General features: G+C 36.2%; 1 protein-coding gene across 1 annotated transcript in view; it reads right to left on the bottom strand.

The window, feature by feature from the left end:
- Positions 1 to 641: 641 nt before the first annotated feature.
- The window catches only part of EMB2763 (ribonuclease II family protein), a 34,409-nt gene continuing 21,478 nt past the window's right edge, over positions 642 to 13,572 (bottom strand). The window contains exons 14-24 of the mRNA XM_088951702.1: positions 12,367 to 12,473; positions 11,808 to 11,862; positions 11,379 to 11,478; positions 6,216 to 6,327; positions 3,082 to 3,202; positions 2,492 to 2,551; positions 2,285 to 2,390; positions 2,074 to 2,169; positions 1,840 to 1,921; positions 1,682 to 1,747; positions 642 to 1,115 (exon numbers count right to left, since the gene is read on the bottom strand). Of these exons, the coding sequence (XP_088807828.1) occupies positions 917 to 1,115; positions 1,682 to 1,747; positions 1,840 to 1,921; positions 2,074 to 2,169; positions 2,285 to 2,390; positions 2,492 to 2,551; positions 3,082 to 3,202; positions 6,216 to 6,327; positions 11,379 to 11,478; positions 11,808 to 11,862; positions 12,367 to 12,473 (1,104 nt within the window). The 3' untranslated portion in view covers positions 642 to 916. The remainder of the gene's footprint in view (positions 1,116 to 1,681; positions 1,748 to 1,839; positions 1,922 to 2,073; positions 2,170 to 2,284; positions 2,391 to 2,491; positions 2,552 to 3,081; positions 3,203 to 6,215; positions 6,328 to 11,378; positions 11,479 to 11,807; positions 11,863 to 12,366; positions 12,474 to 13,572) is intronic.

Raw genomic sequence — 13,572 nt, 5'->3', positions numbered from 1 at the left:
TGCAAATTTCCATAGAATTTTCAAATTGGATGGATATACAAAAGTAGAATGACTTGAACATAGCTTCCATGAGATTTGAATCTCCCTTTTCTTACTATACATTACAGGGAATCAGGGATAGGGAATGAGCAGAGTGCACGAGAGGTCCACTGGCCACACCATGGAGTACCTGTAGTTATGCTGTTATGCAGAACCCCCGCCTCCACTTTGGGAGAGATGCCAAGTGGAGGCTTTTTTTTTTTTCTTTTGAATCTATGAATACCAGCTTTTTGTTTGATAAGTTACTCAGAACCACTTTACTAATAGATAAATAATAATTTTATATAGATATAAGCAAAATATCGTAAAGGATCAGATTGGCTAAATGGATTGAATTTGAATCACCTTAATTGAATAATTCGCATGCAGAAAAAGAGTATTTGGAGCCCTAGCCCTGGCAACCTTTTCCAAGCTCAAATCCAGAAATAAAGCACCTCTAGTAGAGATGCATCCCAATTTGTCAATGTTAGACAAGGCATAGGATGGCATAGGGAAGTTATGGTTCATGGCTTCTGGTTGCAGCTTTTTTATCAATATCCAGCCTTCTGAATTTAGATCATTATGTATAAAATATAATGATTTCTAATTCTGCACATAAAAAGGGGCTCAAACAGAAGATGCACAAGTTTTTCATACTAGAAAAAGCGAGAGTACAGAGGTCAAACATCAATAATGACAAGGTGGCTCTCAAGAAGCTAGATACTAATATACAAGAAATAAATTACAATCCTTGCACATCACATATCTGAACAAAAGGTTTAAGGTATTTCATATCAATACTTCTTATGGCTTCAGTAGAATATCCACCCACCAATAAATTACTGTTCCCCCATTAAAAATAATTCAGGAGGCAATAGTGCATAAAATTGCATACCTCCTAAATAAGGGTGAGCTGAAGCTTTGGCCGATTTGGTTGGGGTTCTACAACCTCCAGGTGAATCCTCACTGTCTGTAGAACACTGTAAATGATGCTACCATCCGTCTTCTTCACTTTCTGGTGCTCCTCATCAACGAACCATTCCCCTCCTCCCTTCTCACCTCTTGCAGTTAAATATACAGGACCTTCAATACCATACCTGCAAAACATATAATGGGCATGCATTAGGTATCTCTAAGCAGCATTACTAAAATACCACCAGATATGCCACGTAATCTATTACTTCTAATAATCCAAAAAAATCCAATATGCAGTCTTCATCTAGTGGATTTTCTGTGCCAAAAATTGATGCCATTGGATTACTCAACCAACAAGATTGATTGATTGAATCAATTTTAAACAATCAAGGAAAAAAAAAAAAAAGATGCCACTCCTAACAAGAAAGGGGGAGGAGACCCTCTTACTTGATGACTATAGGTTCCAATCAAGTTCAGCTTTTTCTGGTAGATATGCATATGCTGCCCAGAAATAGCTACAATCTTGATAAGAGAGTATAATATGCAGTTATGTACAGCTAGAAAAATTACATCATTAAAGAACGAAGAACTGATAGGAATCACATAACCGCCCTCACGAACACACATTAACACCAATTTCTTGAATCTTTTTCAGTTTGAGCAAATAATGTTTTAGAAAAAAATTCAAGACTCCATTTAAATCTAGATTTCCACTATAAAATATAGAACAAAAGGATAAAATGTATACTTGGGTACAAAAACAATAAAACCGTTCGATCTTATCTTCACTATTCTGGCTTCAGTGTCTGTAGGCCTGTAAGAAGGAAAGAAGAGAGGTTACAAAAAGGTTAAATATTGAAAAAGACAGAAAAGGATAGTTAAATATGAAAACACAGAAATGTATACCTTTTCCTGAAATACACAAGCGTGTGGAGCTCTACCGATGCCCGGCTGGCCATCTGGGCATTTCTATGTCGATAATTCAAATCTGAAAGAGGACTTAGGATTAGTAGCTTCCATATAATTCAAAATAATTTATGGACTTAGTAACAGAGAGAGAGAGAGAGAGAGAGAAGGAAATGGCATTCCATTGCCAAGTAATATCGATGATGAAATTTAAAGAGACTTAAATGCCCTTACTATCGGCAATACTGGTTAGCTGAGGTCTGTCTTGGAATATTGGTGGAAGTCTGTATATCCCCAAGGCTGCAGCAAGCAACCGGTGCACAATGACATCTGCAAGAAAGAGGTTGCAACCAAACATTGACACTTACGAGGTGCATAATGACATCTGCAAGAAAAATTTTCAATAACACTCAAAAGGCAACATTTAATTTCAGTTCTCACTAACCTGCGTATCTACGTATGGGAGATGTGAAGTGAGTATAGAGGGGTGCTGCCAACCCATAGTGATGGAACTCTGGAGGAGTGAGGTCCCCACTAGAGAAGTAAACTGCCTAATTATGTAATTAGAACAAAATAACATAATAAAAACCTCCTCATGGCGAAATAACAAAATATTGTACTAAACTTTGATTCATTAATTAGCACTTATTACCTGGGTCATGCATCTAGTCGCCAATATCCGGATCAGCTTGTTAAAGTATGGATCATCACCCTGTCACATTTTGTTTTTTCAAGTAATTAAGTTTACATATCTTTGGCAAGGATGATTTATCTAATTTATCTGTTCCTAGGACAAGGAAAAAGCACCAAACACTATAAAAGAAATGTATACAAGTAATGAAATACAACAAATATCTGGGATCAATGTAAGTTCAGCACAGATACTTCCAGATATAATAATCACAGAAGACCTGAAGCATCAACTTATACATACAATATGCCAAAGACCATTATACTAATTGTATAGCCTCTCAAATGTAACTGATGCATATTTGATTTAAATCTTCTCATTATTTTCCTCGAGGAAACTGTTACTACTACATAGTGATAAAGACCTGTTCATGGGCCAGCATCAGGCTTGGCTTTTGCCAAAATTTGAATGGGTCTAGCCCGAAGCCCGAGACCAAAACAGTGTAAAGTTGGCCCAAAGCCCAGCCCGGTAACAGGTCTATTGATGATGATAACAGAATAAAAAACAGCGAAGATATATTTCATTTATATTTTTAGATTAAAAAAAATTACTATGGCATGATCAAGTGAATCAGCAAGTGCTTTCGATGATGAAACATCCAAATGGAGACCAACAGCAACTGCTGTACGCAGCAAAGGTTCAAGCATTTCTTTCGTTGGAATAGGATGACGCCTGCACCAACAATCAATGGTCATACATGGTAACTGCTTGAAAGAACTACTATTTTAATGCAAATGCAGGACTACATGCATATAAATGCAGAAGTACTAGTAATTTGTGTCTATGCCATTAAACAAAGCAAACAATAAAAGCAGCATATCAATTACATGCACCCAAAGAAATCACCACTAATTTAGTATTTCATCATGTATCAGTGGTTATCATTTGTGCTGTATAACACCTTTTTTGTTATACTACATTACTACCACTCTTACCCAACTAACAATTTCCAAGTCCTAAACAGTTCTAGATTTCAGGTATTCCTGTCCACAACTATAAAGCATAATGCAAGATCAATACTGAGAGTAGCATGTTATGAAAAAGCAAATCATAGCCCAATACTGGGAAATTTGCATTCAAAATGGTTTCATCTTTTTCCAAGTCCTGAAAAATCCTAGATTCCTTATCTTCCCATGTCCAACCATTATACATAATACAAGGCTTTTTTTGGAACAAGGTATTATTTCCTTGGAAATTGATATTCAAAATGGCTTCATCTTCTTTTTTTTTTTCAAGTTCTGAACAATCCTGGATTCCAGATATTCCTATGTGCAACTATAAAGCATAACACAAGATTAATCCTAAGAGCAGCATATTATGAAAAAGCATGTTGTAGTCCAATATTTCTGGTGTAGAAAAACGTCCAGTTCTTTTAGTTCTCCTCCAAAGTTCAGATAGATAATTCCAGTGAGAAAAATACTTCACATTAGAGAGAACCCAAATCCCCAATAATGAGATAATGAAGATGTTGCTCATCAATTTTGGAAGGAAAGAAATCAGAGAATCAGAGAAATTTTCAGAACGGGAGCTGCTCAGTGGAAGAATAAAAGAATTAATTAAGGAGTTGGACATCAGGAAACTCTTAATTGAAGGGGATTCAGAGGTGGTTATAGGGTGGCTGCTTAAAGATCACAATGGTTAATGGAAGTACAATAATGAGAGGAAGAAATTCAAATGGCTGGTGCGGGAGATGGAAGTTAAAATATGTTGGGTTAAAAGATCGGCTAATTCCCTAGCTGAAGCTAAACAAGGGGCAGAAAGGGACTCACCTTTTTGGGCCAAGCTGTAACTGCAGTGTGTTTTCTTTCTTTCTTTCTTTTCTTGTTCTTTTTTTTCCTTTTCTTGAGATTCTTTGTTGCTCTTGGAAGATAAGTGTGTTTGTCTTCCTTTTGTAAATCTTCTATTGATGAATTAATGAAAGTGTTATTGATCAAAAAAATAAAAAAATAGTGGGCTCCATCCATTCATGGATGGATGCAACAGATCTGTTTACTAATATAGAACACCATAGATACTTTGATCCTTCCCTGTTGTTTTTGTAATGTGGGTAGGGCAAGTGCAGAATGAACATCATTTTTTTGGTGGCTTGCCATCAATAAGCCCAGCAATACTACATAATAAGTGGAGATAACATAGTTCTCAAGGCAACATGGGCATGCTTTGTTGCCTAGGTGTCACATAGGCAATGGATATTTAAAAAAAAAAACCATGAATCCTAGTGTAATTTCCTAGGTTCCATGGCAACCACAACCATCTTTGACTAGTATTCAAAGGCTCAAGACAGCACATCAACGTGTACGTTGAACTGTTGATTGAACCCTAACAAAGAAAATAATTAAAAAAGAACTAGTATTTTTAACTCACAAACTGAACAACTTAGATTAATAATGTCTGTTTTATCATTATAATATCAAAATTTCAGAATATTAGAGTATATAATAGAAAGGTGATAAAGCTAAGGCAACCCTCCATGGGTGCCTTGTCACCTAACCATTGCCTTGACAACTATTATAATCAAACACATCATGGAAAGATCCAATAGATGACAAAATGTTGTCGAAATCTTACGATTTACGATCAATTCACAAGTTGAATCATAAATCCCAAGGGTTTCAATTTGAATCTTATGTCTGAATCCTTTTCTGTAAAAACCTTACAATTTTTGTTTGAATCCAATGATTTGATTCATAAATCTTACGATTTTTATGATTCACTACAGTTCAAATAAATTCAATTAAGAACTAGTTCTTTACTTTGGTTTTTTTGTTTATGTTTAGTGTTACCATGAGAGACATTTTTAAAGCCTTACTAGAAAATGATTCATTTACATTATTCAAGACTAGAAATTGAGTTTATTTTCTATCATATGTAAGTTGAAGGGCCACTGTATGTAGATTTGTTTGGTTTCCAAGTCAAACTTGATTATATCTTAGGCTTCTATTGTGCAAGTGGTAAATTCTATTGTTTCAAGTACATATATGGTAGATATAGATTAAAAATAGGGTAAGCTAACTTTCCTATATACAATTATCCTTTTAATATATCTATATTTAATTTGTTGACAATTTGTAAAAAATAGAAATAATCTTATGATTTACAATATGATTCACAATTCGATTCGATGCAACTTTCTCTACGATTTATGATATGATTACAATTTTCAAAACATTGGTCATAGATAGTAGATTGAGATGGTAAACAAAAAAAAGGGGTTGAAGAGGCTCTTCAATCCTTGTTAGTGCAACAGTAAGAAGAGTTGAAAACAAAAGGCTTCTAAAAGAGCACAGGACTACCAAAGATGACAGATGGCATGGATCATGGTAGAATATTAGGTAAAGAAATAACATAAAGAATTAAGGACATAACCCTTGGTAGAAACAATTGGTGGAACAAGATTGATGCAGCCAACCCCAAATGGTTGGAATAAGACCATGTTGACTTGAGTACCATATTGCTGTAGTTCTCAGTGTTTGGTCATGAATCTGTCTATGCTACTGGAATTCTTTCTTGAATGTGGCAAGCACCATAATGCTTCACGTTTAACTCTAAATTTACCAGCATGGCACTTGATAGCCATAAATGCAAAATTCCTTTCAAAATAAAGATATAATGCCAAGGCAAAAGAGCCCTTCCAGATTACCCTCTTCTACATTTAGCAGAATGGCAAATAAAATCAGTAACACACCTGAGCAGTGAACACAGAGGAAAGTGTTTCAAGATTTTCTCTGCAACTGAAACATTAGCAGCAAGCATGAACTCCTCAACCATTTGGTTTGCTTCGCGAATTTGATACATTCCTACAGAAAGAGGTACACCTTCAGAGAACAAATCAATGCAGTATTAAAGTTAATAAAGAAATTAGTAGCTCTTCTCCCACTAGGTTGTAGTTGGTTTTTCTAATGGAATATTCCACCAGGTTAATTCTTTTTATAAATGCAAATTTTGGAGTACACTTTTTCACTTCTAGAATTTTATAGCTCCCCTATTTAAAGTTGTCATATATGAAATCCCTCCTTATTCCTTTTCCTTTTTATTCCCAACATGCATAGTCTAGAGTTTATTCTTGCCATCAGGCTCGTTGTTAAAAAATAAAACTCACTTGTGATCTGAATAATCAATGTAACATGTAAATTTAGGCATTTCACTTGCCAAAAGCAGGTAAGCCTTAATAAGAAAACAAGCATGTCTTTCCTAATAAATGAATATATACATAGACACACACACATCAAATATAGTACCTATTCTTTTCATGTTCCACTGGGCCTTTTTATTGCACTAACAAGGGTCATCCTACATTGATCCAAGTGGAACTTAACATTTAGACAAATAATTAATTTTATCTTTTAATGATTTTAGTTTCTCAAAAGTACTGTGAAACGTTCAAAAGGTTCAAGCTTCTGAGTAATGTAAGGAATAGCCTCAATTATGCCTTGTTCATGTTGTTTTTTTCGATAAATAACTTGAATTTTATTAATAAACTTTGTCATATCTTTAAAAGCATCCCATAGAGAGGCATGAGCTGCTACCTCTCATACAAAAAAAAAAAAAAAGAAAACACATTACAAGTGTGCCCTGAATAAAATAGACATACTCACCCCTTGCTTAGCCAAAGCATCCACCATCCCATTTGCTGATCTCCTCACCCATTGAATCCAAAAAATCCATATTCCTGGTTAGCCATGTAAATTTTTTCATTTCATTCCAGTAGCACCAGATTATAGACTATGGATTCTTTAGCCATTATACCACCACTTTCAATCACCACATTTGTCAAGTTTAGCTCACTAACTATCTGCACCCCTTGAATTGCAGCAAGCAGTTCCACTTTGAGGGAGTCACCCATACCCGCAGGGCCAGAAAAAAAGTGCTATACGCATTGTTTTGAAAACCGGACCAAACCGAACCATTTGACCCGGAAATCAGTCATGTTTCCGGGTCCGGTTTTGGATTGAACTGCTTTTTGAAGAAAAATGTTGAATTGGTCTGAAAACCGCTGATCCAAACGGTCAAACCGCTAAACCGTTCGAACCGGGCAGCAGTTTGTGTGTGTGTGTGTGTGTGTGTGAGAGAGAGAGAGAGAGAGAGAGAGAGAGAAATTAGAGAGAAAGAAGCAAGATCTGAAATCAGATCTCAGATCAAAGAAAGAGAGTTATTGCTGTTGTTGTCGCCATCACCATCATCGTCACCGGAAAATGTTGCCACCGCCATCATCATTGCCGGTTAACGTTGTTGCATCCTCCTCCTGCTTCTTCTTCTTCTTCTTCTTCTTCTTCTTCTAACATTGTTACCACCATCATCATTACCAGTGAATGTTGTTGCCTTTTCCTCCTCCCTTTCTTTCCTTTTTTTTTCCCTTCTTTCTTGTTTTCTCAGCCAACAGCCTCCTATCTCTCATTTCTCATAAAAGAAGAGGTATGTACATATTTGTCTACCCTAATATTCTAATCTAAGGGTTGAATCACTTGAAACATTCGACCTGGACGGTTGAACCGCTGACTGGAAACCGGTGATCAAAGCGGTTCCTTTTCCAGGCCGGTTTTTAAAACCTTGGCTATAAGTTTACCTTCTCCATCTCTCAAAACCCCTCCTATTCCAAAAGGGCCTGGATTACCTCGGCTGTTCCCACTAAAGTTCAGTTCAATAAAACCTTCAATTGGTGGTACCCAGACAACCTCCACTCTGTCCTTTCTCTTAGAGCTTTTAGCAACTGCTTCTCAATTCCTCCAAATATCATCAAAGGAAAATTGGGAAAACAACCACAAAGTCTTGATCTAGTGGAACACCCTAACCATCACACAAATCTTGATTTCATCCTTGCTTCTCTCCTTCTCTGAGAATATTGTTGCATTCCTCTCTTCCTAGATGGTCCAAATCAAGGCTGCTTTAACACATCTCCAAATTATCCTCTCTCTCTTCTTCAGTCAAACAAACAAGGAGGGATCAAATAACAAATTAACCTCCGTTGCTAAAGCCCACCTGCATCCAAACAAAGAAAAAAAACCAAAGCCAAATATCTGCAACAAAAGGGCATGAAATCAGTAAATGAAGACAACTCTCATTGCTAGATTTGCATAAGACACACCAATTAGGGAAAGGACAGAAATTAGGCCTTCTCTTTTGTAGCAAGTCCATAGTATTTATCTTCACGTGAATTACTTCCCAACAAAAGGCTCTTTACTCTGGGTGGGATGGGTCTACACCAAAACTCCTTAAAGGGAAAGGAAGAAGCTGAGGAGTCACAAAAGGTCTTGGAGAAAGAAGCTCAAGAAACACTGTCTAAAGGGGGAGTAATTTCTCTACTCCAATATCAAGATGGACAGGGATATGCAGCAATTTCAAATATTAATTTGATGGAATGACAAATTATCATCTTCAAGATATACTAAGAAACTGGAAATCGGTGGCTCAATCATCATCTTCAAGAAGACTACCTTTGGCAATCTAGTGGGAGAATGTAGTGGCTGGTCTTATCAAATGAGCTTTGATGGGTGCAGTTTGGGCAATCCAGGAGAATATGGTATGGGGCACTTTTCAGAAAGGAGGAGGGGCATGCTATAGCACTTTCTTCTGGACCTGCTGACAATGGAGATTCAACTAGAGAAGAACTGTTGGCAGCTCTAGGAGTAAGAAGGGCTAAGTATATGGACCTCAGGCAAATCATAGTTCAAGGAGACTCAAGAGTGGTGACAGGGTGGATTAAAAAAGAAGGTCCATGGAAATATGGACATTCAATAAGGGAAGAAAACAAATTTTGAGTGTTCTTGGTGTGAAACAGAAAATTTCCAACACACAACAATAGGCTTTAGCCACAAGCATTGACAAGCAAATACAGAAGAGAAAATAGAAGAGGAAATAAGAATTAGTTCTACTATAGTTGCTGCTATGGCAGAAACTGAAGAAAAAAAGAATTCCTTATTCAATTGAATGGAATAGATTGTTTTCTACAAGACCTGTTGACACCTTTTATAGACCCAAAGTAGAAACTTCCAACTCCTCTTTGGACTTTAAGACTCAAACTTCTGACTCCTATGGACTCTAACTCCTACATGTAATTGAAACTTCAAACAAAAAGTAGAAACCTCTTTTTCAAACTAGGACATTATAACTAATCTCTAATTCAACTAAGCATAAGAAACTAAGAATTCTTAAAAAAAAATAGAAAGCCACCTTTTACCATAAATAGTAATGACGAGGATTACTATAAATTCTGGTCACCTTGTTGACTAGGACTTTGACCATGATTTGTATAACCCAAAAAATCAGCCAACTTAAGGTCTTTAGTTGGGGTACTACCACATGTTCGATTGGGCTGAAATTTTATAGTATAGGAGTACTATAAGTGTACTTAAACGCCATCAAATTTCAGTTAATTCAAACAAGGTCTGACTGGTTCATCAAAAAATCATCAAAAACAAGGTTTGACTGGCCCAACAGTCACTTCTTTTCTGGTTGATGTCTTGATGATGCATTCTGCAGGTCTACCATGTAAATCTTTTTTTTTTCAATTTCTTTCTTTGAGACTTGCTTAAAATATTCTTATAAGCACTTGCATATGCCGCCACAGTGGTTTGGATAACAGGATCAGCAAATGCTTTAGTAGATTCTAAGCTAAACAAGGACAGCAAGGAATCATCTATTTTGGGGATTTCTTCCTTGGGGCGTTGTAAACTTTGTATTGAGACCATTCTTGTGTTGGTTAATTGTGGATAACTACCACAAAGGGTAGAACTTTGGAACCCATGTAACAAATTTATATGATTTAATAAAGTAAACATGTTATTTTTCAAAAAAGAAGCAGGATTCATTCAGTGTGGTTGGAAGAAGATGTATGGTAATCTCAATAAGATGAAAAAATGAGAAGACGATTACTCATAATAAAGAAAAAGTATCAAAACTGCACTACTGAGTTAGAGTGCTATAAACAGAAAGCTCTGTAAGAACATGGGGAAGGCCAAAGGCATGGGTTTGAGATCACATGAGATGATCTAAAACATACAATCTAACTGCATATCAGTGTTTAAAAAGGAGAGCCTAAGCTCACAGATGTGTTTCACCTAGCTTTTTTCTATATTGTAATAAATTAACATTGAATATGAAGTTGAATAGGTAATTTACTATTTTCCAGGTTGTACCTATGACATTTAGAGTTTAAATAGTTTAGTGCTTCAGTATATGGTCTTGAATGTACAAGGCTTCAGCCTTCATGTTAATAGCACAATGCACCAAGTTAATTGAGTAAAAAGGTTTTCTGAGATATTTTATTTCTTTTTTTATGAATAGATATTTTATTTCTTTCAGATATTAGATATAAGCTTTCTTTTGATTTTATTTCTGAAGTGAAGCCTCACTACATTTAGGTGCACACCTTGTCATCTGTCTTGCACCTCAGGTTCTATGAACCCACAATGGGAGAATAAGATCTGTGTGGCAAACCCCATATAGTTGGCATTGGCCTAGCTGAGTTGAGATAATCATAGTGTACATTTGTCATTACTTCTAATTATAACCAGATCATGATTACACCCATCCCATACACTGATACGAAGATGAAATCATGGCCTATCACATTTAATTCATGTTGCCGGTGAAGGTATCATAATCATCTTCAAGCATCTAAGCCTTGTCCCAACTATACAGGGTTGGCTACATGAATCCTGTTTTGTTTTCCATTATGTTCAGCTACATGAATCCTGTATCCAACTACAAATTTCTAGATTTAAAACAAGAATATAATAGTTGATCATTTAGGTACAACAGGAAGAACCAATTGTCCCCTCCCCCCCCCCAAAAAAAAGGTGTGCATCCTTTATCATTTAGTAACCAAAACATATAAATACTTGCTGCATACCAATATCAAGAGGATCATGAGTTTCAGTATCAATTTGAAATTTCACTTCTGCAGAAGCAAGAGTTAAAGCTCCTCTTTCAATTCGTCTGAGCCTCATAATCTGTAGAAATGGAAAACCAGACCATAAAAATGGGAATTATGAACCTTTTGTCACTTTATCCAGATTTAGCTATTGTTATGGCCCAATGCATAAGGAAATCCTTTGTGCATTTAGCCTGGAGGTAGGAGTGAGATAGGCTTGAGTTTGGCCCTTCTGGATTAGCTTATTTGGGTGTACTAGTCAGCCCCACATTCTTCTGCATTGGGGAGGTATTGTTATCTTACTCATTATCTCTTGATATTTTTTTAATAAATCTCTTTTGGTCATGTTATCGTTTATCAATCAAAAACAAGTAAATAACGCTTAATGAACAAACACAGTGTGCATACCTTTGCTAAAGCATTCATATTCCGCAGATCAGTGGTTAATGGATCCATCAGGCGACTGCAAATACCATGCAAATGAATAGAATTCCTCCATAAATTTGCAAATTAGGAGGCTTAAAAGAAAAGAGGGCAATATGATGACTGCCATATAATACACATGAAACAGGAAATCAAGTGGTACTTTAGCCAAACAGTATATCAAAAAATCAATAACCCGACCGCCAAAAAATAGAAATTTAGATATTTCAAGTTTTTAACAGATTATCAAAACACCAACAGACCACCGCATATTCTTTAATTAGAAGTGAAAAGTTAAAAATTTCAGAATCAATGATAATTTTTCAGTTCCCTTGCAATCTTGTCCACACTGGATAATTTTCTTGAAACAGTGCAATTTAAGCAGTGCTTGGCAATGAACGACCACCAGAAGCATCGGATAAATACATATGATGCCATTCCCAAAAAGAAACATGTTATTTCATGAATACAAAAAGACATGTATGTATTTTTAAATTACCAACAAAAATACAAAAAATATAAAAGAAATGGTAAATAAAACAACCTATCGTCAATCCTGGCTTGAGCTTCAACATATGACAATGCTGCACAGGATTTAATGGCACTTTTTGTGTATCTTGTGGAAATAATCTCTGCCTGAGGTGTCATTTCCTGCAATTGAGAGAAAAAAAAATTGAAGACCCATAAGACTGTTATATTAACCATCATAAATAGGCCAAGATGGATGACCACCGTTAAGTTTATTAAATATTAAATAAGCAAAACACCTATGAGGGGGGCAAATAAAAGCAATAGCCCTCAAGAAAAGCAAAATATGAGGGAGATCACCAATAAAACTATATGATTATAGTAATACCTATTACCATAATTAGAGAATAGAGTGTCCCCCCAAAGCAAAGAAACAATTAGAGAGGACTACACAGGGCCTTAAAAGGCATGGGAGGTGTACGCCTAGAGGTGCGCCAAGCGAGGTGCCCCCAAGACGCCCTAGAGCATATGCCAAAGGTGCTAACACCTCTGAGGCGTAGGCCTCAGGTGCAAGAAGCATACGCCTCATACGCTTTTTTCATGAGGCATGCTAGAGGCATATGCCTCATGCACACCCCATGTAAAAATATAGAAAAAACAAAGAAAAAAGAAAAAAAAAAAGGGAAAGGAAAGGAAAGGAAAGAAAGGGAAGGGAAAGAAAAAGAAAGGAAAGGGAAGGAAAGGAAAGAAAAGATAAGGGGAAAGAAAGTGGGCTGGGGACTAACCCCCGGACCCCTCCTTTTAACTAGTGATATGCACCTTTATTCTTCTTAATATAAAAGATTTGTATTTAAAATAAAGAAAAATGAGATCCTCCTTCCTCCTCATCCCCCCTCCTCTTAAGTAGACTTGTGCCTCTTTGTGTTCAGGAGGCTTACGCCTCTTACGTTCTGAACTATGCCTCACGCCTCTTGGTAGTGGAACACCTCGCGTCACACCTCCGCGTTTTAAAACATTGGTCATTTCTTGTTACCACTATGTCATCTACATACACTATATGACTATAAGAATCGTGATTTAGGGCTTTAGGCTCAGTTTGGAAAGAGTACAAATACAAATATGTAGAGTACAAAACCTTGTACTGTATTATTTTCTATGTATTTGTACGGTACATATTTGTATTTGTACTCTTTCCAAACTGAGCCTTAGTGACCAATTCTTTTCAAAATAAGGGTGTGATCCGCACTGCTTTGGATGTATCCAAAACTCTTCATAGCTTTAT

This window comes from Nelumbo lutea, chromosome 6, assembly GCF_056320005.1.
Source record: "Nelumbo lutea isolate HS-2025 chromosome 6, American lotus-T2T, whole genome shotgun sequence".
Classification (NCBI taxonomy): Eukaryota; Viridiplantae; Streptophyta; class Magnoliopsida; order Proteales; family Nelumbonaceae; genus Nelumbo; species Nelumbo lutea.
This window is presented reverse-complemented; position numbering and strand designations above follow the sequence as displayed.